The 24,013-nt window shown below is 40.4% G+C and overlaps 1 protein-coding gene across 2 annotated transcripts in view; it reads right to left on the bottom strand.

Annotated features, from left to right (window-relative positions):
- Positions 1 to 2,322: 2,322 nt before the first annotated feature.
- Positions 2,323 to 24,013, bottom strand: part of LOC109892766 (delta-sarcoglycan-like) — a 313,752-nt gene continuing 292,061 nt past the window's right edge. For both annotated transcript variants that reach the window (XM_020485532.2, XM_020485531.2), the window contains exons 7-8: positions 8,909 to 9,032; positions 2,323 to 7,305 (exon numbers count right to left, since the gene is read on the bottom strand). In XM_020485532.2, coding sequence (XP_020341121.1) covers positions 7,126 to 7,305; positions 8,909 to 9,032 — 304 coding nt within the window. In that variant the 3' untranslated portion in view covers positions 2,323 to 7,125. The remainder of the gene's footprint in view (positions 7,306 to 8,908; positions 9,033 to 24,013) is intronic.

Below are 24,013 nucleotides of genomic sequence, written 5' to 3'. Positions count from 1 at the left end.
AGGTTTTAAATTAAAATGGTGATCCTAATTGACCTAAAACAGGGAATTTTTACTAGGGATTAAATGTCAGGAATTTTGATAAACAGAGTTTAAATGTATTTGACTTAGGTGCATGTAAACTTCCGACTTCACTGTATATCTAGGGGCAGTACTCAGTTACATCACTTCCTGAAACAGGCGGTAAAAAATGTATAACATAGTTTCATAATATTAACATTCAATGTATCAAAATACATGATCATACACATGGAATGTGATCAACATTTACAGTGATATACGTACACATACAATATTCAATTAGGATTAGAAAAACAAAACACAATTTGGACATATTGAAACTTAGTTAGTGCAAATCCAACCCTTCTAGGTAGTGAAATGTTTGGAAGCAGGAGATGATGGGGTTCTTATTTTAAAACATGTACAACTACTACTACCAAATTCAATGCCAGATACTTTTCTCCCAGAAGGTCTGCGTGAAACTTGGGGGGGCCCCTGTGATAATGAAAATGGTTTGCATAAGACTACCACAACAGTTATATTGTCTGTGCTAAATGTGTTTAAATTGTAAAAGAAAGAGAGAATAATTGGGCTATAAGAAATACATGTTATTCAGTGGGGCAAGGCAAAGCAGAGATTACACACAAAATACTTTCAATTGCACCCATATAACTTTAGCCTATTATTAATTAAAGTACAGTATGTTTAAAAAATCATAAATTATCTTTTACATCTTTTAGATGTTGTTCCAGATTTTATATATTCATACGTATCCTCAAATAAATGACTGTGAAACTGTGTTTGTTTATTTAGAAGGGATTGCTACACCCTTCAAAGGGGGCACTTTTGTCATGTATACAAGGTGATGGTGCTCTTTACTTAAATGGCACAAGAGAATCGTTCAGATTGGCACATGATATGACAACCATTTTGTCTTCCTCAGGACTACCTGGACTGATAACTCCTGGCTGGTTGTGCTGCTGACCCAGTTTCAACTGTTCTGCCTGCGGCAATGGAACACCGACCTGTTCACTAGATATGCTACCTTGTCCCGGAACTGTTGTTTTCGTCACTCGCGCTCTCTCTCTCTCTCTCTCTCTCTCACATCTCACATCTCTCTCTCTCACATCTCTGAATGCTCGGCTATGAAAAGCCAACTGACATTTACTCCTAAGGTGCTGATCTGTTGCACCCTCCATAACCACTGTGATTTATTATTTGAACCTACGAACATCTTGAAGAACAATCAGGCCTTAATGGCCATGTACTCTTATAATATCCCTCCATCACAGCCAGAAGAGGACTGGCCATCCCTCAGAGCCTGGTTACTCTCTAGGTTTCTTCCACGGTTCCTGCCTTTGTAGGGAGTTTTTCCTAGCCAACGTGCTTCTACATCTGCATTGCTTGCTCTTTGGGTTTTAGGCTGGGTTCTGTATAAGCACTTTGTGACATCTTCTAATGTAAAAAATAGCTTTATAAAAGCATTTGATTTGATCTGACTTTATTATAAAGAGGTATTTTTATGTGGAAAAAATAGCTTCCCCAAAACTTGAAACTCACACACTGCCTATGCGAGAGACACTTACTAGCTAGACAGACTTCAAGCTATCTAGCTAGCTAATGTTAGCTACTTAGTCTTGTTAACACCTGGTTAGCATAACAGCTAAAAGCTAAACTAAACTCAGAATCTGACTTACCATGATGAAATGATTGGAGCAGACCCGGTACTGACAGCTGTCTGGGTTCAGGTTTTGTTTGGCAAAAAGGTTTCTTCTCTTTTCTGACAGTCCTTGAGTCTTATCTCCTTGGTGTTTGATAATGTTTTATTATTATTCTAAAAATGTATTTTTTCCTTTGCTTAACTATGCAAGTCAGTTTTGTATGTAATTGTGGGTAATCTGTAAAAAACAAAATCCATGTCGTCTTTCCTGCTTTGCCAAATACAGCACAGAAATTGTCTTCCAACATGGCTGCCAGGAGGCATTGTATGTCACCTGGCAATTCTCTATTAACTAATTTACTGCCTATTGATGTCACCGGCCAGGCCAAAATTCCATCCCACTAAAACAGGTTGAGATTTCAGGAGGTCTTTTCAAACACCTCTTACACTAAAAGGGCATTACCATTTTCTTCACAATTTCACAGTATTATTCCAACATCATAGTGTGGAAAGATATATATATATAAAAAACACTGCAAAATCACGTGTTTGACTGCACTGGGCTTTTAACTGAGTTACTGGAGGGTATAACATAAACAAGGATGTGAAAACGTAGAACAATTATCTGACGGACAGAAGAGTGAATATGCACACAAATGAAGCAATTATTTTTTAAATAAGTTTATTGATACATTTTAGATTGCAACTCAATTCATAAATACAAACTGTATACAGAAAGTATAATAAATGTAAGATAGTTAACTGACACGTATTCGTGTCAGTTAACACGTATTCGCATTACGTATTCGCATTGTTACAATTCTGTCTATATCCATTTGTTTTGCATAGAATGTGCGAGGATCTTCATTTACATTCGCAAAAATGTGTTTTAATCGTAATTGAATCTTCTCAAAGAGGACTAAATAAATGTATGTGAACTAAATGAATACCTCATACTCGAGCATGGATGACACAGCTATCACTCCTGAAAGCGTTATATCAGATCTGTATCTTAAAATATGAAATAAGCATCCTCTTTTGATTGAACAGAGGACAGGTAACCAAAGTCTCGTTTGAAATGACAAGCTGCAGACTATTTTCAGACACATGAGAGAATGGCCCCTAATGTCAAACCCAAAGCAAGGTACGAAGTGATTTTTGTTTTGATTGTGAGTGTCATTTTGTCCTCATGCCCTCATCAACATTTTGTGCTCCTTTCACATGTGATGCTGTTCAAAATCGCCTCAAGACGTGACGTAACACATCTTTGTTAAGCTAAGAACTAAAACAAATTAAATTACACAAGAATGCACTTAACACTCAGCTCAGAAAATGTTTTCAACTAAATATCTCAGAAACATGCAAAATATGTTATTCAATCAATTAGTGTTTACAGCCATTTTAACGAATTAATGATTCATAAAACATAATTTTGCAAATTAGAATATAATAAATATGGCATTCAATGTCCTGATTTTAGCTCATTAGATCTCGTTCAATTGGAGAGATGTGAGAGACAACACATAGCTAACGTTTAGAACACCCAAAAAATTTGTAAAATGGTAGCTCTGATATATATCATTCTGTGTCTTGAGCCACTGGCGGTTAGCCTATTGAATATATATATATATAATTATATCCCCATCATAACAGAGAAACTATGTATGTTTGAAGACGTCTGTCACTCTCAGTCTATAAGAGTACCACTGCCAGACAGACACTAGGAATGTTTCAATTTCCAGTTTTATTCAGCAATGTCGCAAAAAAAGTAGAAATTGAGATGATGGAAATGGCAAATATAGGATACATTTTCTAAAGATTGACACATTTTTATCCGTTCGACAGGGGTGTATTTTCCTTTGTCTAACTTTCTTTATTGGAAAAACTATGATGGAAACTGTATTTTTCTAATAAATTATGATTTACAGGACAAGGATTGTCCTGACTTCCAAGAATGCCTGAATTACTTTGCCTTGCTTTTCTGGTTGGATGGCAAGTATCAACATCCAATTATTTCTGATCTACAGGAGTGCAAGTTTCCCCATGGCATGGGCCCGTGGAGATACGTTGGCACATGAGAATCTTTCATTAGAATATGGCAAACATTAGTCAATTATTGCATTCTATCCATGCTGGATTTTGCGGGCAACCTGAGAAATAAAACAAATAGGTGGAAGGAAATACAGGCTGTCGCCAATTTCTTAATGCACAATTTTCCTAAATGGGTAATGGAAACAACTTTAAATAGAAATGCACCCCAGCAGGCAATTGTAACTTTCTAAATGTTGACCAAAAATCACTGGACCAGTTAAAGGAAACATACTGTAGCTATTGTCAAATGATGGACCCTTATGAGACTTTTGAGTTTGCTTTTCTGCTATAGTTGCAGGGAAATTATCTCACAAAACATGTAAAGGGTCTTAGATAATCCTTCTGAAGCTAAGTGTGAACTGTGTTGATCAAGCACTTTTGGAGAATCTGATTCTAAAATCCCCCATCCCCCATCCTTTATCTTCTTTCAGTAGGCCAGAAGACAGACTTGAATGAAGGCAATGATTAACAGTGTCTCTCATTAGAATAATTCTACAGGAAGTCCTCCATAATAGTGGTTATTCGTTTGCATACCCAGAAGCACTGTCATTGATCAGTATTTATTTTAGAGCAGTGTTTCCCAACTCCAGTCCTCAAGTACCCCCAACAGCACACATTTTTGTTGTAACCCTGGACATGGACACCTGATTCAACTTGTCAACTAGTCATCAAGCCCTCAATGAGTAGAATCAGGTGAGTTTGTTTGGGTACCCGAGGATTGGGGTTTGGAAACGCTGTTTTATAATTACAAACAGAGACAATCTAATAACTGGAGTCAGAATGACATGTATGTGCAGTGGACAGGAGAGTAGTAGAGGACTAGGGCCGCTTTTAATGTTTTGCAATCCTTAGTCTGTTATTGGGGTTGTGGCAGAGGCAACCAGTGACCTGGCACTTAGCAAATACTTGCTAATGAGGCTCACGGCAGCCATTTGCCCAGTTCCTAACCAATCAAAACACACATCAAACACTCTGGACAGTCTGTCTCACTATAATGAGAAGGAAAAGGGGAGTTAAACTTAATTTGAGTGGTGTTGATACAGTCCTCTGATCTAGTCAATTAGCACTGGACACACTCAGGTTTGTACACTTTGTGTGTGTCTGTGTCATAACTTTTCTATGGTGCAGAACACTGAAATATAAGAATGCTGTAGTTTGGGTCAACTGATCTGCTTTTCAGACAACAATAACTGTATAAAACAGACCAAATTCAATATGCCTGGGGAAATGCTTCAGTCATCTTGACATTTAGTTTATTATATACTATCAGCAATACTCAGTGGCATTTTACAGTGTGTGCGTCTGAAATCTAAATTAATAAAAGGCTTTTATGTGGAGAAAAAAAAAACATTTTACAGAGCCAATACAAAACGTAACATCTCTTGAATATACAGTAGCACAACATTGACAGAGCTGTAAAAACCCAGCTGTAAAAACCCTCCTGAAGACTGTAATGCTTTCCTCAGCAGGGATGCTGCACTTATAACGAGTGGTCTAAGCTGAGGCAAACAGCCCCATTGAAATGGAGTAAAGGAAGAGGACGTCGATGCAAGGCAAAGTGGACTTGAGTACATCCATTTTCTCTCTAATAAACTTGAACACAGACACTGTTCACTTCAGATTGCTTCAGGAGGATTGCAGTGTATGGGAGCTAAGGACAAGTACTCAATGAGTACTGTACAAGATGACTACGTATCAAGTCATAGTAGGGGCCCCTCCACTTTTTGGTTTGTGTGTCGGTTACTCTGAGCATCATTGAACAAGTAGAGCCAAATACACAGTCGATAAAAGGCAACAAAAAAAAGCTTTTAGTAGAACAAATTCCACACAACACACGAGGAATGCAAAGACCTCACCCCCAACTGCCAAACAATATGGGCTAGGATTCATATGTACTATTGAGCTCAGCATGTGAGAATTTCACACAAAGAAGAGGACCAAAATAATGAAAAAGCAATATCACTTCTCCCAAAAGGCAAACATTGTACACTATACATGCGTACCTGTAGAATATCAAGAGGTTTACAAAAACACATGATATTATAAAAGCTTGAATTTGCAAAAGAGCATATTCTCCTTATATCGAGGATATGTCCTTGACACACACAGATGTGATTGTGTATTTACAAATAAACTATATAAAAAAACATGTGTTTACCAATATGTTGGCCCAAATATTATTGTCAAAGGGATTAAACCACTGAAAAAATATGAGAAAAGGAGAGGGAGAAAGAGGGTGTGGGTGCATGCAGTTGGGTGAATTAGATATCTTTGCATTCCCATCCTCTACACACAAAGCGGATTTAACCGAAAGGAAAAATCGAATGTACTCATTAACAAAAGAAAGTCTGTGTGATGTGCTTCTCCTTGCCACAAGTGCATTGATATAAGGCACAGGCACAATTTCCCCTCTTTGAACAGAGTGGGTCACAATGGTTCAGTCCCAGTACGAGGAAATGGTAGGGTGATCACCTATGAAGACCATCACATCTCCATCAAATCAAATCAAAGTTTATTGGTCGCATACACAGATTTGCAGATATGCTCTCTATGGTATTTATGGTATATATACAGTATATACTCTGGTATATATTGAGATATACTCAATGTTTACCATAATGTTCCCTTAGCTGTGTGGGTTAAAAATCTGTGCTGCGGTTGTTCTCTTCATGATTCTATAAAGTCGACATTTACGTGAATTGACATGATATGCAAGTGTTACCAAGCTTGACACATTGACAATCAAAATCATTCACAAAGGAAAATGCCATTGGCACACAGTTCATGTTTCAAAACAAGAGACAATATTCGTTAGAACTGCTAACAAACTGGAAAAAATTAATCATAGAACAAAATAGCAATGAGCCTTCTATCACCACATGTGTGGTAGATGACTTCAAGCAAAGAGTGTAAAATGGCAGGATATTGCAGGGTTTCTAAATGTGGGTGATCACCCTAGTGATTCTGGTACTGAAATTGTCTTCAGGACAGCGAACAGAACATTGTCACTCTGAGTGTCTCTTTGTAAATCGCAGGAGAATCCCTCTCAGTTTCTGCCAGAGGGTTGTTAGGAGGGACAGAACACTTTGTGTGTGTGTGTGTGTCTCTGTATATGTGTCTCTCTCTCTCTCTCTCTGTGTGTGTGTGTGTGTGTGTGTGTGTGTGTGTGTGTGTGTGTGTGTGTGTGTGTGTGTGTGTGTGTGTGTGTTTGATAACAATGTGTGTCGGTATGATCTATATGTGTATGTGTTTCAGCGTGTGTATGTGTGTTTCAATGTGTGTGTGTGTATGTTTCAGTGCTTGTGTGTGTGCGTGCAAATGTTTCTGTGTGTGTGTGTGTTTGTGTGTGTGTGCATATTTTTGTGTGTGTATGTGTTCTAGAGGCAGACGTTGTTGCTGATCTGGCAGGTGGAGCCTTTCCCGGCCTGTGAGAGGAAGAGTTTTCCATTGGGACAGACGCACACCTCATAGACAGTTTGTCTGGAGGTGGTCCCCGATGGAGAGGCCTTGCCCTCCGGCAGACGCAGCAGCCTGATCCTCCGTGCGTCCAGATTGATCTGACCAAGAGGAGACAGAAGATAAAGGCAGAGGGATTTTTATTTACTTACAGTATGTGTAGGTGGGTAGGTTGCTGAGTTAGTGAGAAAGAGTAGAGAGAGAGAGAGAGAGAGCGTGAGAGAGAGAACTGTGTGTGTGACTCCACCCATGTATTTGTTAAAAAATCACCAAGTATAGCCTCCTCTACCTAACAACAAGACAATTATAATGAGCTTGAGATGATAGATCACTCAAAGCTCTGTTGACAATATACTGTAGATCTGCTTAGTTTGCATGATCTGTTCATTGTAGAAAACAAAACACAACTCTGCATTTTGCTAAAGGCATCTCTGCCATGCTTCTGGGCTGAAGAAAAGTGGCTATCGGCTAACAAAGCCATTACAGGCAATAACCTCTTAATGGTCACACACCTAACTCATCTCTGAGCGCTGTTTCATGATTTAAGATTAACAAATCTATACCCAGGCGTTTAAGCTACACTCTTAGCACCTTTTCTTCTATCTCAAACCTAAAATGGTTCTTCGGCTGTCCCCATAGGAGAACCCTTTGAAGAGGTAGAACCCTTAGGTTCCATGTATAACTCTTTCCACAGAGGGTTCTACATGGAACCCAAAAGGGTTCTACCTGGAACCAAAAAGGTTATCCTATGGGGACAGCCGAAAAAAAAACTTTTGGAACCCTTTTTCCTAAGACTGTACCTATCAATTCCAGCAATAACTTCTAACTTTAAGTTGACATTACCATTTGAAATGGTATTTCTTCTCTTTCACCCAACTTTACCATCCACCCAGTCTAAATCCCATCTCTCTAACCCCCCCTCGCCCTCCCGGGACTGGGCTTGTATATTTGCCCGACCGGGAGTGGAACTGCTCCATATATAAAAAGGTAAAAGGAGTCATTATCAGGCGCCTGGGGGAAGCATTCCCATCAAATGACCTGGAACACTTAAGCAGGGAGTCTCAGCTGACTTCTCCACACATCTGCTATTGAGCAAATCTCTGCAGTGAGAGAAAGGTTGGGGGATGGGCAGGTCTCTAAAAGGCAAACCTCACCACTAATTGTGGTTGGAAGTGTCAAGGGGCTCCTAGAGAGCGAGAGCTGTCAGTGAGGTGTCTGTCCACACATCAGGCAGGTGACACATGGACAGTTGGAAGGCTTCTCAAATGTGTGAGTGCAGACACCTCACAGACAGATATAGCAAAGCACTAACATTTCTGATATAAGTCACATCAAGTCCATAAAATGGAGAGGGGCCTCTGTTTATGTGTTATATCATCTAGTCACATGATTCTGTTAAGTCTTCTTATTAAACTTCGGAACAAGGACAACAATAGGACAAATTAAGTTTTACCCTCATTCACATTTTCCTCACATCATAACATTGACAGACAGATATACAGATGTAGAGTATACACAGTGTGAGAACTCTTAATGCAGCCTTACTTCCCTCCTGACCTCCTTCCTTCATGACATCAGTGATGAACTGATCTGATATAACTAGAAAATGAAAGCTATCGAGTGAAATCCTTTAGATCAGTGACTACTTTAAGGGAGGAGGATGGAAAGATGAAAAGATAAAAGTTGGGAAAATGGGTCCCCTACCTCTCCGTCTTTGGACTCCAGGCGTAGGTCACTTCTACACGTGGCCTGGATGTCCCCTGCCTCTGCTAGGATCTGGATTCCTTTAGGGGCCTCCATGTACAGAGACCGCGTGGGAGACTCCAGCCTGGAAGAGAGAGAAGAGACAATTCCAACAATGACAATATATAGTAATAGAGCCTGGGAGAAAACAGAAAAAGTATGCCCCTTGGTAGCTACGACTGCTGTTACTGAAACACATGACACACAAACAGAAAAAGTATGCCCCTTGGTAGCTACGACTGCTGTTACTGAAACACATGACACACAAACAGAAAAAGTATGCCCCTTGGTAGCTACGACTGCTGTTACTGAAACACATGACACACAAACAGAAAAACAAACAGCAAGTGAAAGCGTCAGGTGTATTCACTACATCATGACTTTTGCTAATCGGTTTTCTTCATACAATAACATGTGTCTGTTGTTCATTGTATAACGGGCTTCCACTGTCTCAGGATCTCATATCAGAGTATAACTTCTGGGGAGTGTTGTTATTCCTCAGTCAGTGAATGGAGATATGAACCAGAGCCTGGAATGAAGATATGGAGACAGTAGACAGTAATCTAGGATAAGAGGTTGTGGCTGCAGGTGAAGTTTTTCTCTGGCCCCTGCCAGCCTCAGCCGCTGCCCAACAAGGAAATGAAGTATCGATCACAGGGCCAAACAAACAACTAGCAGCATTTATATTCCAATAAGTAGCTGTCATCTTTATTCATATCAAACGGGTTTGGTTGACCTTACTTAAACATTTAAATAATGAAGGGGAGGGAGATGAATGCTAGATGAAGGATCTTGAATTATATCAAATGTCCCTTACATATTGCTGTGATATTACTTGACTATATTCTAGTATTGTATTATTATGTTATATACTGTATCATATTATTATATTTTATAAACTGGGTGGTTCGTGCCCTGAATACTGATTGGCTGATAGCCATGGTATATCAGACCGTATACCACGTGTATGACAAAACATTTATTTTTACTGCTCTAATTATGTTGGTAACCAGTTTATAATAGCAATAAGGCACCTCGGGAGTCTGTGATATATGGCCAATATACCACAGCTAAGGGCTGTATCCAGGCACTCCACGATGTGTCGTACCTAAGACCAGCCCATAGCTGTGGTATTTTGGCCATATACCACACCTCCTCGGGCCTTATTGCTTAAATATATCATATTATAATATTCTAGACTATTACTGCCATCTGACTTGTTAACATTGGAAAAAAGAGGACAGAAAAGACAACAAAGGGGCCTGGGTTATTATTATAAGAACATAATGGCCACTGAATGCTGTGCAATGGCACTGGGACATCAATAAACGCTTATAAGATTCAGGCAGTCGGAAATAATGTGGGCAGGATGTCAAAACAGGCTACATATCTAGCGACTGAGACACAACCCTAAATTACACCTCAGGTGTTAAATGAGAGGCCATGTAACTGTTATCACACTGCAATCTTCAGCCATTGAGAGAAAAAAATGCAATTTTTATACCTAGTGCTAATATGCTTCTTTTGACCATTGACTTATGGCATCAATGTGTCTTAAAGTAAACTAATAAATATATATATATTTGAAATATATCAATTAACTTGCATACAGGGAGGGACCAGGAAGTCTTGTCAGCATGGATGGAAAAGAGACACATTTTAATATCATGTCTAGACACGTCTGAAAAGATGGGCACAATCAGAATGTGGACAAGATCAGGACAAAGGACGCATGTTAGAACCAGGTATAAATGTGTCTTAAGTTGTACACTGAGATGAAGATGAATGAAGAGTGTGTGAACAGATATGTTGAGGATATTTAACATTGAGGAGATGTGTTTAACATCTAGGAGATGTTCACCATCTAAGAATGTAATTGGAAATATCGAACATTTTCCCCTTGAATCAAAGCACAGATGATTGGTGGAGGGATGTGTGGTTATTTTCATCACTAGACTCTTCCATTTTTTGTCTCTCCCCTGCACAATCCTATTCAAGGATTTCATTAATGGACAAAGTGTTCCTTCATCAAATGCCCATATAAGCCTGGCTGTCACATTGCTAGTGAATGAGTGAAGGTTATGTACCAACACTCATATTGATCCTGTAGTTGTGTTCTGTAACATACAGTGCATTTGGAAAATATTCAGATGCCTTGACTTTTTCCACATTTTACGTTACAGACTTATTCTAAAAGTTATGGGGGGAAAATCCTCATCAATCTACACACAATACCCCATAATGACAAAGAGAAAACAGGTTTCAGAATTTTTGTTAAAATGTTTAAAAAAATATATATGTATATACAGCTCAGGAAAAAATGAAGAGACCACTGCAAAAATATCAGTTTCTCTGGTTTTACTATTTATAGGTATGTTTTTGAGTTAAATTAAAAATGTTGTTTTATTCTATAAAACTAATGACAACATTTCTCCCAAATAATAAAAATATTGCCATTTAGAGCATTTATTTGCAGAAAATGGCAACTGGTCAAAATAACCAAAAGGACCTAGAATAATGCAAAGAAAATAAGTTCATATTGAGAAATCGGGGAGAAGGGCCTTGGTCAGTCAGGTGACCATGAACCCAATGGTCACTCTGACAGAGCTCCAGAGTTCCTCTGTGGAGATGGGAGAACCTCCCAGAAGGACAACCATCTCTGCAGCACTCCACCAATCAAGCCTTTATGGCAGAGTTGCCAGACGGAAGCCACTCCTCAGTAAAAGGTACATGACAGCCCGCTTGGAGTTTGCCAAAAGGCACCTAAAGGACTCTCAGACCATGAGAAACAAGATTCTCTGGTCTGATGAAACCAAGATTGAACTCTTTGGCCTGAAGGCCAAGTGTCACGTCTGGAGGAAACCTGGCACCATCCCTACTGTGAAGCATGGTGGTGGCAGCATCATGCTGTGTGGATGTTTTTTCAGCGGCAGGGACTGAGAGACTAGTCAGGATCAAGGGAAAGATGCTTGAAAACCTGCTCCAGAGAACTCAGGACCTCAGACTGGGGTGAATATTTACCTTCCAACAAGACAACGATCCTAAGCACACAGCCTGGACAATACAGGAGTGGCTTTCGGGACAAGTCTCTGAATGTCCTTAACTGGCTCAGCCAGAGCCTGGACTTGAACCCAATCAAACATATCTGGAGAGACCTGAAGAATATATGTGCAGCGACGGTTCCCATCCAACCTGACAGAGCTTGAAAGGATAGCTTGTAGCATCATACCCAAGAAAACTCTAGGCTGTAATCACTGTCAAAGGTGTTTCAACAAAGTACTGAGTAAAGGATAGCTTGTAGCATCATACCCAAGAAGACTCGAGGCTGTAATCACTGCCAAAGGTGTTTCAACAAAGTACTGAGTAAAGGGAATATACATTTGCAAACATTTCTATGTTTTTGCTATGACATTGTGGCGTATTGTGTGTAGATTGATGAGGAAAAGTTTTTTTTTAAATCCATTTTAGAATAAAGCTGTAACGGAACAAAATGTGAAAAAAGTCACTGGGTCTGAATACTAACCGAATGCACTGTAAGTGCAATTAAATTGTACCAACCAGTTTGCATGTGGACATAATGCTTTGGACATAATGTCCACTCTTTGACAGAAAACATAGCTCTAAGTGTGTCTGCTAAAACTTAGATTAACAGAATAACGCTGTGATGGTACACCATGTCCTTTCAAAGAGGATCAACACAACATGACACTACTTTGTTTGGAGTTTGACGTCAGTGTAGGAGGATGAGAAACATCGTCAGACTATCTCTACTGAAGGAGAAAACATTTAATGTTGGGTTTAGTTGCCATATTTTGATCGGAAAATAGTCTAAACAAAAATAACTACACCATCATTGGTTAGATTCAGAAAAAAGGAATTTCAAAAAGCATTTATTGTTATGAAAATCAAAGCCACTGCCATGCATTAATCTTATAGCCCAAAGTGCTCTTCCTCTTTGAAAAACCAATGATTGTGAGCCTCAGCCTGGCTGTCTATCTGTATTCAGGGTCGGGGTGTGCTGTGTGCCTCAGATGCTTCTGGAGGGAAAATAAAACAAATTACAAGACACAACGTTACAGCAACAGCATCCTTGGCATTGTCTCAGGATCACAGAGAGTCAACTAATCAGACACTTGACCAAGAAATTAAGTTTGTGTTGGGAATAATGGAAGAGGCCGAGGTAGACGTGATGTGCATCTCCTGGTGCACTGTTCAATTATGTATCTATATAAACATACATGTTTTGAAAACAATCTGTTTTTGCCATTGCCCTCACTGGCTTTCATGCGATTTAAATGTGGGCTTGTCCGAGGTGTCAGACTCGGCGATGTAATGAACATGATTGGAGACAGAGAGCTGGTTTCAAGCGCAGGGCGCTGCAGGTGTTTATTTGTAAAGGACCACAGGAGGATGAAGGTAGCTGGGTCCAAAAAGGCAACAGTACAGGCAGGGAGAAGGCTAGTAACGTTGTCCAGGAGATCAGGCAATAGGTCCCTGCCTGCTAAAGTACAGGCAGGGAATAGGCAAAAGCCACCGTTAGTGAGGCAGGCAAAAACTATTGTACACAGGAAGATTACATTACACTAAACACAGAGCTCCGAATAGAAGTGTATCAAAAACAAGCAATACCTTACAATGATGGGGTACAAAGAACTGAAGTAAATAGTATGTGATAATGACATACAGTTGTGTGAACAGGTGATCAGAATTCAGGTGATTGGGATCTGGAGAGTGAGCTGGAGAGTAAGCTGCGTTCAGGGGATCTATGTGTTTGAGAGTGTGAGCTGGAAAGTGAGCTGCGTTCAGGGGATCTGCGTGTTTGAGAGTGTGAGCTGGAAAGGGGGCTGGAGAGTAAGCTGCGTTCAGGGGATCTATGTGTTTGAGAGTGTGAGCTGGAAAGGGGGCTGGAAAGTGAGCTGCGTTCAGGGGATCTACGTGTTTGAGAGTGTGAGCTGGAAAGGGGGCTGGAGAGTGAGCTGCGTTCAGGGGATCTACGTGTTTGAGAGTGTGAGTTGGATGCAGACGTTACAGGCGACAGTTGCTATCCATTTGAGTACTGTGGTTGGTTCCCTAGAACCCTGGGGAGGGTTTAGCGAAGGATCAATTACTCTGATAAATATATACTTTAAAAAGGTGGTTTGTCTGACAGGTCTGGGGCTTATTGTAGTGTGGATGGGAGTGCAGACCCCATTTGGGTCAGCACTCACAACTACAGTCACAGCATTTGTTTTAATGATTACAAATCACCTCCAAAACTCTGCTCAAAGGTAAAACAGTTATAGCGGTCAAACAATAAATCTGGATAAATGGCGGCTCCGTTTTCAAAGAAAGCCATTTATGGCTTAATGTCACATTACTTGTGGTGCTTTTTTGCTCTCAGGCTAGGCGTCATATTGTTTTGTTTGTATCTGTGTAGAGAACGGGTCAGGACGGGTCAGGACATCTGTCAAATAGTCCTGACCTCCTTTCTGCTGCCATAAGTGAGAAATGCATTCAATAGAAGGACATGTCCTATGGATGACACATTAACATCAACCATAGAGATATGATGATGGTTATTGGTCAAATTCTATAACATTTGCAGGGATTGGGAGAATATGACACTCAAAATAGAACATGGTGGGATCCTGAATTCTTCCCTGCCAAGGATTCCAACACATTACATAAAGATTAGATTTTTACTCATGCTCCACTGTGCTCACCTCTCTTTCTAATGTAATTGGATAGTTTCGGCCATATCTCATTTTCAATTGGCCATTTGTCATAAAATAATGCATAAATAGAAGAAAAAGCCCTAGCCTACAACCAACAATTACACTGGGAATTGTATGTAGGAGCTTCGGAGCATCATTCAAAGTGATCTGTCCTTTTCTGACAGAACGTTTTTAAATGATCATTTCAAAAGCGCCATAAATGATGGATGAGTCATCACACAAAGTCATATCTCTGGAAGCAATATTATACATTTGTCATGGAATACTCTCTGCTTGTCTCTCTGTCTCTCTCTCCACTCTTTCTCCAATTAACAACCCAAATAGCACTGTAAGAGTAATCCAAATGCAATCTATATGTATCTACACCAAATTAATTTACACAAGATATAGTAGGAAACATATGTACATCAGTAAATATATTAGAGTGAGCTATGTCAAGAACCCGGTATATAAATAAATATTTGCGGTGATGTCAGGGAGTGGGAGAGAACTGTGTGTTTATAGTGTGTTCCTTTTGATTGATGGGTGTCAGAATGTTCGCTGTACATGGTGGCAGGGCTGATAACCAGTGTCACCTGTCAGCGAGGGTAAGCCCACTGTTGCCTTCTCTCCTCTCACTCTGACAGGGCCAGGGGGAGGGAGAGAAGTTCTGTGTCTGTGGCTTTACTAAGTTCTTTTAGGGGGTAAGGTGGAAGGTGAAGTGAGTGTGTGTCTGTGTGTGTGGGGGTATATGTGTGTGTGTCTGGGGGTGTGTATACAGTGGGGCAAAAAAGTTTTTAGTCAGCCACCAATTGTGCAAGTTCTCCCACTTAAAAAGATGAGAGAGGCCTGTAATTTTCATCATAGGTACACTTCAACTATGACAGACAAAATGAAAATGAATTTATTTGCAGATTATGGTGGAAAATAAGTATGGAGTGTTTGGAGTGTGACTGTTTGAGGTTGCAGACAGGTGTCTTTTATACTGATAACAAGTTCAAACAGGTGCCATTAATACAGGTAACGAGTGGAGGACAGACGAGCCTCTTAAAGAAGAAGTTACAGGTCTGTGAGAGCCAGAAATCTTGCTTGTTTGTAGGTGACCAAATACTTATTTTCCACCATAATTTGCAAATAAATTCATTTTCATTTTGTCTGTCATAGTTGAAGTGTACCTATGATGAAAATTACAGGCCTCTCTCATCTTTTTAAGTGGGAGAACTTGCACAATTGGTGGCTGACTAAATATTTTTTTGCCACACTGTATATACAGTTGAAGTAAGAAGTTTACATACACCTTAGCCAAATACATTTTAACTCAGTTTTTCACAATTCCTGACATTTAATCCTAGTAAAAATCCCTGTCTTAGGTCAGTTAGGATATCCACTTTATTTTAAGAATGTGAAATGTCAGAATAATAGTGGAGAGAATTATTTATTTCAGCTTTTATTTCTTTCATCACATTCCCAGTGGGTCAGAGGTTTACATACAGTCAATTAGAATTTGGTAGCATTGCCTTTAAATTGTTTAACTTGGGTCAAATGTTTCAGGTAGCCTTCCACAAGCTTTCCACAATAAGTTGGGTGAATTGTGGCCCATTCCTCCTGACAGAGCTGGTGTAACTGAGTCAGGTTTGTAGGCCTCCTTGCTCTCACACGCTTTTTCAGTTCTGCCCACAACCTTCTATAGGATTGAGGTCAAGGATTTGTGATGGCCACTCCAATACCTTGACTTCATTGCCCTTAAACCATTTTGCCACAACTTTGGAAGTATGCTTGGGGTCATTGTCCATTTGGAAGACCCATTTGAGACCAAGCTTTAACTTCCTGACTGATGTCTTGAGATGTTGCTTCAATATATCCACATAATTTTCCGTCCTCATGATGCCATCTATTTTGTGAAGTGCACCAGTCCCTCCTGCAGCAAAGCACCCCCACAACATGATGCTTCCACCCCCGTGATTCATGGTTGGGATGGTGTTCTTTGGCTTGCAAGCCTCCCCTTTATTCCTGCAAACATAACGATGGTCATTATGGCCAAACCGTTCTACATTTGTTTCATCAGACCAGAGGACATTTCTCCAAAAAGTACAATCTTTGTCCCCATGTGCAGTTGCAAACCACAGTCTGGCATCTTTATGGCAGTTTTGGAGCAGTGGCTTCTTCCTTGCTGAGCGGCCTTTCAGGTTATGTCGATATAGGACTCGTTTCACTGTGAAAATAGATACTTTTGTACCTGTTTCTTCCAGCATCTTCACAAGGTCCTTTGCTGTTCTGCGATTGATTTGCACGTTTCACACCAAATTACGTTCATCTCTAGGAGACAGAATGTGTCTCCTTCCTGAGCGGTATGATAGCTGGGTGGTCTTATGTTGTTTATACTTGCGTACTATTGTTTGTACAGATGAACGTGGTTCCTTCAGGCGTTTGGAAATTGCTCCCAAGGATGAACCAGACTTGTGGAGGTCTACAATTTTTTCTTTTTCCTTTTCTTTATCTTTTTCTTTTCCCATGATGTCAAGGGAAGAGGCACTGAGTTTGAAGGTAAGCCTTGAAATACATCCACAGCTACACCTGCAATTGACTCAAATGATGTCAATTAGCCTATTAGAAGCTTCTAAAGCCATGGCATCATTTTCTGTTTAATGGCACAGTCAACTTAGTGTATGTAAACTTCTCACCCACTGGAATTGTGATAAAATGAATTGTAAGTGAAATAATCTCTCTGTAAACAATTGTTGGAAAAATGACTTGTGTCATGCACAAAGTAGATGTCCCAACCAACTTGCCAAAACTATAGTTTGGTAACAAGAAATTTGTGGAGTGGTTGAAAAACAAGTTTTAATGACTCCAACCTAAGTGTATGTAAACTTCCGACTTCAACTGTATGTGTGTCTTTGTGTGTATATGTGTGTGTGTTTATATGTGTATGTCTGTGGGTGTGCATGTAGATCTTCTTCTGTCTATTCTATTCTTTTAAGAGACAGAGCTGAGATTACTAGTGACCTCACCAACTCTGCAACACAACCGGCTCTCAAAGTACACTTATTGTTTCCTCCCCAACACTTCAATTAATGTCTGTGTGTGTGTGCGTACCTACATGTTTTGGTGGTAGCGAGATAGTATAGTATAATATGTTGGTGGAGGCTTGTGGCTTACGCTCCATGTGGCTCTAAATGCTCATTGATATGGATCTGCAATGTATAAGGGTTCAAATCCAGACATCCTTTGTTCTCTATGAAAAGGTTTGAGGCCTTTGTCTTTGTTCTCTATTATAAGGGTTCAAGTCCTCTATTAAAAGGCTTAGAGTCCTTTCTTTTTGTGAAACCTTCTTTTTGAATAGAAGTGAGTTGCTAGTTGAGTAGCAATTTTTACAGGTGTGGTTAATGTAAGTATTCAACAAGCTTTTTGAAGTGAACAAAAGTTTGATGGGTAGCCAGGCCCTATAGAGACATTTTGTGTTCTAGAAGAGGTTTGAGTCCTTAAAAGGTGCTATATAAATATAAACTGCTCAAAAAAATAAAGGGAACACTAAAATAACACATCCTAGATCTGAATGAATGAAATATTCTTATTAAATACTTTTTTCTTTACATAGTTGAATGTGCTGACAACAAAATCACACAAAAATTATGAATCAAAATCAAATGTATCAACCCATGGAGGTCTGGATTTGGAGTCACACTCAAAATGAAAGTGGAAAACCACACTACAGGCTGATCCAACTTCAATGTAATGTCCTTAAAACGAGTCAAAATGAGGCTCAGTAGTGTGTGTGGCCTCCACGTGCCAGTATGACCTCCCTACAATGCCTGGGCATTCTCCTGATTAGGTGGCGGATGGTCTCCTGAGGGAACTCCTCCAGACCTGGACTAAAGCATCCATCAACTCCTGGACTGTCTGTGGTGCAACATGGCATTGGTGGATGGAGTGAGACATGATGTCTCAGATGTGCTCAATTGGATTCAGGTCTGGGGAACGGGCGGGCCAGTCCATAGCATCACTGCCTTCCTCTTGCAGGAACTGCTGACACACTCCAGCCACATGAGGTCTAGCATTGTCTTGCATTAGGAGGAACCCAGGGCCAACTGCACCAGCATATGGTCTCACAAGGGGTCTGAGGATCTCATCTCGGATCTCATCTCGGTACATAATGGCAGTCAGGCTACCTCTGGCGAGCACATGGAGGGCTGTGCGGCACCCCCAAGAAATGATACGTCTCACCATGACTGACCCACCGCCAAACCGGTCATGCTGGAGGATGTTGCAGGCAGCAGAATGTTCTCCACAGCGTCTCCAGACTGTCACGTCTGTCACATGTGCTCAGTGTGAACCTGCTTTCATCTGTGAAGAGCACAGGGCGCCAGTGGCGAATTTGCCAATCTTGGTGTTCTCTGGCAAACGTCCTGCACAGTGTTGGGCTGTAAGCACAACCCCCACCTGTGGATGTCGGGCCCTCATACCACCCTCATGGAGTCTGTTTCTGACCATTTGAGCAGACACATGCACATTTGTGGCCTGCTGGAGGTCATTTTGCAGGGCTCTGGCAGCGCTCTGCCTGCTCCTCCTTGCACAAAGGCGGAGGTAGCGGTCCTGCTGCTGGGTTGTTGCCCTCCTACGGCCTCCTCCACGTCTCCTGATGTACTGGCCTGTCTCCTGGTAGCGCCTCCATGCTCTGGACACTACGCTGACAGACACAGCAAACCTTCTTGCCACAGCTCGCATTGATGTGCCATCCTGGATGAGCTGCACTACCTGAGCTGCTTGTGTGCATTGTAGACTCTGTCTCATGCTACCACTAAAGTGAAAGCACCGCCAGCATTCAAAAATGACCAAAACATCAGCCAGAGGAAGCATAGGAACTGAGAAGTGGTCTGTGGTCACCACCTGCAGAACCACTCCTTTATTGGGGGTGTCTTGCTAATTGCCTATAATTTCCACCTGTTGTCTATTCCATTTGCACAACAGCATGTGCAATTTATTGTCAATCAGTGTTGCTTCCTAAGTGGACAGTTTGATTTCACAGAAGTGTGATTGAGTTGGAGTTACATTGTGTTGTTTAAGTGTTGCCTTTATTTTTTTGAGCAGTGTATATACAGTGGAAAGAAAAAGTATTTGAACCCTTCGAATTTACCTGGATTTCTGCATAAAATGGTCATTAAATTTGATCTGATCTTCATCTATGTTACAACAATAGACAAAAACAGTTTGCTTAAACTAAAAACACACAAACAATTATACATTTTCATGTCTTTATTGAACACACCGTATAAACGTTCACAGTGCAGGGTGGTAAAGTATGTTAACCGTTGGATTTAATAACTGGTTGACCCTCCTTTGGCAGCAATAACCTCAACCAAACCTTTTCTGTAGTTACGGATCAGACCTGCACAACGGAGAAGAGGAATTTTGGACCATTCCTCTTTACAAAACTGTTTGTGTTCAGCAATATTTTTGGGATGTCTGGTGTGAACTGCTGTCTTGAGGTCATGCCACAGCATCTCAAATCAGATAGAGGTCAGGACTCTGACTGAGCCACTCCAGAAGGCGTATTTTCTTCTGTTGAAGCCATTCTGTTGCTGATTTACTTTTGTGTTTTGTGTTGTTGTCCTGTTGCATCACCCAACTTCTGTTGAGCTTCAATTGGTGGACAGATAGCCTAACATTCTCCTGCAAAATGTCTTGATAAAATTGGGAATTCATTTTTCTGTCAAGTATAGCATGCTGTCCAGGCCCTGAGGCAGCAAAGTAGCCCCAAACCATGATGCTCCCTCCACCACTCCCTCCTCCATACTTTACAGTTGGGATGATGTGTTGATGTTGGTGTGCTGTGCCTTCTCCACAAACAGTGTTGTGTGTTCCTTCCAAACAACTCAACTGTAGTTTCATCTATCCACAGAATATTTTGCCAGTAGCGCTGTGGAACATCCAGGTGCACTTTTGCAAACTTCAGACGTGCAGCAATGTTATTTTTTTGGACAGCAGTGGCTTCGTCCGTGGTGTCCTCCCATGAACACCATTCTTGTTTAGTGTTTTACGTATTTTAGACTCGTCAGAGATGTTAGCATGTTCCAGAGATTTCTGTATGTCTTTAGCTGACACTTGGATTCTTCTTAATCTCATTGAGCATTCTGCGCTGTGCTCTTGCAGTCATCTTTGCAGGACAGTCACTCCTAGGGAGAGTAGCAACAGTGCTGAACTTTCTCCATTTATAGACAATTTGTCTTACCATGGACTGATGAACATCAAGGCTTTTAGAGATACTTTTGTAACCCTTTCCAGCTTTATGCAAGTCAACAGTTCTTAATCTTAGGTCTTCTGAGATCTCTTTTGCTCGAGGCATGGTTCCCATCAGGTAATAATTCTTGTGAATAGCAAACTCAAATTTTGTGAGTGTTTTTTATAGGGTAAGGCAGCTCTAACCAACATCTCCAATCTCGTCTCATTGATTGGACTCCAATTAGTCATTAGCCTAGGGGTTCACATACTTTTTCCAACCTAAACTGTGAATGTTTAAATTATGTATACAATATAGACAAGAAAAATACAATATTTTCTGTGTTATTAGTTTAAGCACACTATGGTTGTCTATTAATGTGACTTAGATGAAGATCAGATCAAATTTGACGACCAATTTATGCAGAAATCTAATTAATTCCAAAGGGTTCACATACTTTTTCTCGCCACTGTATATACATATTTTGGGGTTAAATAAATAAATAAAGATAGAGACATATATTATACAGCTTTTAAAGTTAATATAATGCCATTGTTAAGAGAGAAAACCACTCTAGAAAAGGGCAGAACAGCTCCTCCGGATGTGAGCATGAAAAATATTTTAAATTCACTGTCTAGTGATATTTCAATGTAGAGATGTCAATGTAGAGAAGTGTAGGCAAGAGATAATAAATAAATATTCCATCATTATTGACAAAGCTGGAATATGGAATCTGTCTGATATACAAAAAGCTTGGGGAAATATACAGAGAATGTTTAATTCCTTGACAAAGACACGGTGGTCTTTAACTGTATTAGCCGAATTAAGAAAACGGGATGAGAAATTATTTTGGGAGAATCAAATCAGATCAAAGTTTATTTGTCATGTGCGCCAAATACAAAAGGTGTAGACCTTCCAGTGAAATGCTTACTTACAGGCTCTAACCAACAGTGCAAAAAAGGTATTAGGTGAACAATAGGTAAGTAAAGAAATAAAACCAACAGTAAAAAGACAGTGAAAAATAACAGTAGCGAGGCTATATACAGGCACCGGTTAGTCGGGCTGATTGAGGTAGTATGTACATGTAGATATGGTTAAAGTGACTATGCATATACAGTTGAAGCTGGAAGTTTACATACACTTAGGTTGGAGTCATTAAAACTTGTTTTTCAACCACTCCTCAAATGTCGTGTCAACAAACTATAGTTTTGGCATGTCGGTTATGTCTACTTTGTGCATGACACAATACATTTTTCCAAAAATTGTTTACAGACAGATTATTTCACTTATAATTCACTGTATCACAATTCCAGTGGGACAGAAGTTTACATACACTAACTTAACTGTGCCTTTAAACAGCTTGGAAAATTCCAGAAAATTATGTCATGGCTTTAGAAGCTTCTGATAGGCTAATTGACATAATTTGAGTGCAGGATGGACTGGTGCACTCAAAAAAATAGATGGCATTATGAGGCAGGAAAATTATGTGGATATATTGAGGCAACATCTCAAGACATCAGTCAAGAAGTTAAAGCTTGGTTGCAAATGGGTCTTCCAAATGGACAATGACCCCAAGCATACTTCCAAAGTTGAGGCAAAATGGCTTAAAGACAACAAAGTCAAGGCATTGGAGTAGCAATGCCCTGACCTCAATCCTATAGAACATTTGTGGGCAGAACTGAAAAAGCACGTGCGAGCAAGGAGGCCTACAAACCTGACTTTGTTACACCAGCTCTGTCAGGAGGAATGGGCCAAAATTCACCCAACTTATTGAGGAAAGTTTGTGAAAGGCTACCTGAAATGTTTGACCCAAGGGAAACAATTTAAAGGCAATGCTACCAAATATGAATTGAGTGTATGTAAACTTCTGACCCACTGGGAATGTGATGAAAGAAATAAAAGCTGAAATAAATAATTATTTATTCTGAAATGTCACATTCTTAAAATAAAGTGGTGATCCTAACTGACCTAAGACAGGGAATTTTTACTACGATTAAATGTCAGGAATTGTTTAAATGTATTTGGCTAATGTGTATGTAAACTTCCGACTTCAACTGTATGATAAACAGAGAGTAGCAGTTGCGTAAAAGAGGGGTTGGCAGGTGGCTGGACACAATGCATATAGCCCGGTTAGCCAATGTGCGGGGGCACTGGTTGGTCGGGCCAATTGAGGTAGTATGTACATGACTGTATAATTAAAAGTGACTATGCATATATGATAAACATAGAGTAGCAGCAGCGTAAAAGAGGGGTTGGGGGGGCACACATTTCAAATAGTCCGGGTAGCCATTTGGTTACCTGTTCAGGAGTCTTATGGCTTGGGGGTAAAAACTGTTGAGAAGCCTTTTTGTCCTAGACTTGGCACTCCAGTATCGCTGGCCATGCGGTAGTAGAGAGAACAGTCTATGACTGGGGTGGCTGAAGTCTTTGACAATTTTTAGGGCCTTCCTCTGACACCGCCTGGTGTAGAGGTCCTGGATGGCAGGCAGCTTAGCCCCAGTGATGTACTGTGCCATACGCACTACCCTCTGTAGTGCCTTGCGGTCTGAGGCCGAGCAATTGCCGTACCAGGTAGTGATGCAACCAGTCAGGATGGTCTCGATGTTGCAGCTCATGACAGGACATTGCAGAGAGATAAGGATAGTTTGAAAGCTCTTGGTTCACAAATCAAAACCTTGAAAGAAGAAATTCAACAATTACAGGCAAGGGTCGTGAAAACATACTTGGCTCCAACATGTGGAGGACCATGTGTTCCTTCAATCCATCTTCAGGCTGAGTCGCGCAAGAATGATCGGATTTCAAGCATCTGGTCAGCACTGCCTGGCTTTGAGTCAACAGATTCTGACAGCGGTGACGAACGATGTCTTAGGCCAACTAGAACACAGACTGTAAAAGGTAGTAAAGAGAAACCTCCGGTGACAGTAAACACACATAAATCAGCATCTCCAAAACAGTTGGATGAATGGTCGAAAACTTTGAAACATCCCCGAGAAGTGGGTATAAAAACGTGAGACCATTTGAAGCATTATAAGAAACTCTACAATCTACATCTTCATGATGGGTTACAGTTACTAGCCTTTGGTCTGAACAACCGTGAACATGTACTTGAACATGTACTTGAAGAAAAGGTTTATAGAGCTGTGGGTGTTGAAAAGC

The sequence above is a fragment of the Oncorhynchus kisutch genome, linkage group LG6 (assembly GCF_002021735.2).
Source record: "Oncorhynchus kisutch isolate 150728-3 linkage group LG6, Okis_V2, whole genome shotgun sequence".
NCBI lineage: Eukaryota > Metazoa > Chordata > Actinopteri > Salmoniformes > Salmonidae > Oncorhynchus > Oncorhynchus kisutch.
The sequence above is the reverse complement of the archived record's forward strand: the minus strand, read 5'-3'. Positions and strand labels throughout refer to the sequence as shown.